This window comes from Arachis ipaensis, chromosome B07, assembly GCF_000816755.2.
Source record: "Arachis ipaensis cultivar K30076 chromosome B07, Araip1.1, whole genome shotgun sequence".
NCBI classification, from domain to species: domain Eukaryota; kingdom Viridiplantae; phylum Streptophyta; class Magnoliopsida; order Fabales; family Fabaceae; genus Arachis; species Arachis ipaensis.
The window spans coordinates 97,456,259-97,460,318 of record NC_029791.2 but is presented as its reverse complement, the minus strand read 5'-3'; the positions used below and the strand labels follow the sequence as shown (position 1 = coordinate 97,460,318).

At 35.4% G+C, this 4,060-nt stretch overlaps 1 protein-coding gene across 1 annotated transcript; it reads left to right on the top strand.

The window, feature by feature from the left end:
* Positions 583-3,504, top strand: LOC107609675 (the record flags this gene model as incomplete). Its single annotated transcript, XM_016311689.2, is given in 7 exon segments — positions 583-767; positions 1,151-1,240; positions 1,324-1,404; positions 1,774-1,905; positions 2,252-2,473; positions 2,577-2,669; positions 3,011-3,504. Coding segments are annotated over 7 exon segments (965 nt in total), but the record flags the coding sequence as incomplete, so codon positions are not given.

Below are 4,060 nucleotides of genomic sequence, written 5' to 3'. Positions count from 1 at the left end.
AAATTATATATATATATAATCGAACCCGCTCATGAGCTAATGAACGAAACTTATCCAACCTCAGACTCGACTTATTTAATTTATGAATTCAATTTTAAGCTCAAATTTGATTAATTAGCTCACGAATTTAGCTTATCAAATTATTAACAAGTCGAACTCGAGCTGACTTATCAACTGACTTGACGCCTTCCAGCTCTAAGCGCACCTCTTGTATCAAGCTTAACCAACAAAAACAATATGCCACCAGAGACAGCACCTTGTAACAATGGTAAAATGGTAATTGTAATACTAAAGGTGACACGTGCAAGGGGTGGTGTTAACCACTTAACCTCATCCTTGGACCCTGGGCAATGAAGCCTCAGGGTAAGAGTTTCTGCTGCCGCTTCTCCAATTACAATGGAAGCACAACTACACAAGCACTGCATTTCCCATATTAATACGTTCGGGCTCTCAGTTTGACATATTCATTCATTTATTCAACTATTTAACTCAACTGGTTCTAGCTCTACCTGCCAGCTATGTATACCTTGACAGGGAAACCTACCTTCATTCCTCAACTACTTGTTTCTTCTTCTTCTTCTTCTTCTTCTTCTTCAAATTGCGCTTCAACCACTCTTGTTTCCTTCCCAATTCGTTCGCCCTCATCAATTAGAATCTCCACGCATAATCGAAGATTCGCTTTCAGAGTTGAAGCTTACGATTCCTCTAACAACGACAGTTCCAGTTCTAACGCTGCCGGCGACTCCAAGCCCCCAAATGGCACTCTCGTAACGCTTCTTATCCCTTTACTCCAACCCTATCCAAAATACCCTTTTTTAAATCATTATTATCGATTATCGATAAATTATTATTTTATAATTATTGGATGGGAATTTTATTGTATGATATATATATTTTATTTATTTATTTATTACTATTGTTAGTATTATTTGGATATGGATTTTTGTTTTCTTGGAACTGCAAAGCCCTCTACAAGGGTATTATGAATGAATCTAATATTCAAAAATTTCCTTACCAAATCACTTTTTAGCTCTTTTACTTATTGTGGTTGAGGTTCTGCGGTTCATTTTCTAAAATAATTATTTACTGCTGTCTAATTTTTTTTATGATTGTATTAATGATTAGTGATTATACATTTTGAAATAACTAGTCGAAGAGTAGGAGAGATATTTTACTGGAGTATGTTAAGAACGTGCAGCCAGAATTTATGGAATTGTTTGTGAAAAGAGCACCTCAACAGGTATATAGATGGTGTTCTTGATATGAATTTTTATGTTTTTATACCATACACATTTATTGAATGTAGCTTGTGTTGGTGATTAGGTTGTGGATGCAATGCGACAAACAGTGACGAATATGATTGGAACACTGCCGCCTCAATTTTTCGCAGTAACAATTACAACTGTAAGATTGTTATGAGTTGCTCATTCTGTTGCCATAATTTGTTACTTTGATTACCATTTTATGATAAACAGTGTATGTGAGCTTCCACAAAGACTATGATAGTTATATTTTGGTGGATAGCTATTTTCTTGACATCTTTGAGAAATGTTTCTTTCCCTTACAGTACATGCCTGAGCTTAATGAGAAATGTTATTGTTGCTAATGACTATTCTGGTGATGGAAGGATAATAATATTCCTTTTACCACATGGCTCAGTTGACAAACCAATATTGAGCATTGATGCTGGGTTGAATTGTAGTTTTCATCTTTTGTTTTGTCTAGGTCTATCAATCTTACTTAATTCAATGGAACCATTTTCCTTTTATTTAGGTAGCTGAAAACCTTGCACAGCTCATGTACAGTGTCATGATGACCGGATACATGTTCAGGAATGCACAATACCGTTTGGAGTTGCAAGAAAGTTTGGAACAGGTTGCTCTTCCAGAGATGCAGGATAAGAAGGTAACGTTATGTCCTTTTTTCCCCTCTTTTTTTTTTGGATTTTTTGGAGGAGAGAGAGGGAGGGAGAGAAGGGGTCCGTTGTATTGTGTTCTATGCTACCCTTCCCTGCTTATATGATTCCAGTCGGAGTTGCTTAGAAGGAAAGAAAAAATTACGGGGGACTTTAATGTTTGGTTGGCTTTGAGCACAAGAACGAAGAGGATTAAGTCTTGGGAATCTGATGTTTAAGAAATTTCTATGATGCCTTCTACTTTAGTTTTCCTTTAATGACTATATCATTATGGTATAAACTCAGATTAAGCATGCTTATGTACATGCTTTGGATTATACTCTTGAAATGTTGCAGGATGTGCCAGACTATGCACCTGGTACACAGAAGAAGCATGTTTCAGGTGAAGTCATTCGTTGGAACAATGTATCTGGGGCTGAGAGAATAGATGCTAAAAAGTATATTGAGTTACTTGAAGCAGAGATAGAGGAGCTGAATCGTCAAGTTGGGCGGCAATCTAACAATGCACAAAATGAGTTGTTGGAATATCTAAAATCTCTCGAGCCTCGCAATCTGAAGGTTAATTAATTCTACATCTGTTGTCGATCCCTAATATAGCTTTTATTGTAAAGTTTTTTATTGTCAATAATATGCCATAATAGCCATTCATTTTAATGTGTAGGATTTGACTAGTAGTGCTGGGGAGGATGTTGTGTTTGCGATGAATACTTTTATAAAGCGCCTACTGGCTGTTTCAGATCCTAGCCAGATGAAGGTTTGTCTCTGCAGTTATCACAATCTCCTTTTCTTCTTAACCCATTTGATGTATACATCAGATCATTGAATATTATACCCAAACCTGGTCATCTATCGAAGTTGTCTCGGTATAATTGTGAATTTTTTTCTTCCCACTTTTAAGGTTGTACGTGTCTCAAAGATACTAAGGTGGAACTCATTTTTGGCAAAATAAGTTCATACTCTTTTTTTAATTTGACTGGGATGCTGCTCATGTGAATCCTACTTCTATTTGGTCATGTGATGCTAGGTAACTTGGGAATGATTCTATTTGTATCATTTGAGCCTTGTGTGTAACCTACTTCAATTATCATTTTACAGACTAGTGTGACTGAGACGAGTGCACCAGAACTCGCCAAACTTCTTTATTGGTTGATGGTGGTTGGGTACAGCATTCGCAATATTGAAGTTCGTTATGACATGGAAAGAGTACTTGGCACTCCTCCAAAGCTTGCCGAGTTGCCTCCAGGTGAAAATGTTTAAGCAGTCTTGATAATGTCCCAAGTTGCAGCTCAATAGATTTTCCACTTCTTATCTGATTTGCTGATGTTCCAGTCATGAACTAAAGGTAAAGGAGGCTACATTTTTCAGAGCCCCTAAGTACGCTAGGAAGATATATCTTTATTTATTGTAATAGTTGACATATCCGGTTAAACTTTCTATCGATAGTTATACTGAAGAGATAAGATGTCAAGGTTGATTGATATTCATTCCTGAAGTTGTTCTATGAATCCTTGATTTTCATTCATAATATTTGGCAGTCTCTACTCTCAACTGTGAACAAATATTTCAAATGCAGCTATTTCATTTTGTTATATAATATAGCCCGTTCATATGATACTACCACTTATACCCATGTCCAAAATAGATTCCATTGCAAAAAAGTTGATACGCAATGAATATAACGTGACGACTATGATCCTCCATGTATTATAGATTTATCGTACACAAAATTTGAAACGTATGGGACAAAGTGGCAACTATTTGAAGATGAAGACATTAAATATTTGAAGAATTTCTGAGAGATTAATATCTAATAAATTCCCGCGGAAATAAGTAAAAAAGCTCTACTGGCCATTAAAACAGATAAGAAAGAATAGAGAAAAGTACATACGAATTTTTTATATGGTAGATAGATGTACATTTTAATTTTTTAATGAGTCATTTATACGTATTAATATCAAATTCTGTTATCATTTCTACCTTTTTGTCGCCTAAGTAATTTTCTTGGCGGTAATAGCTGCCAAGTGGTTGTGTGCATTGTCTGACGTGTCCCTTTTGATGACACAATGAAAAATAAGGATTGTATTATTGAATTTGTTAAATTTAAATTAAAAAAATTAACAAGTGACCACTGTTTATTCTCTTACT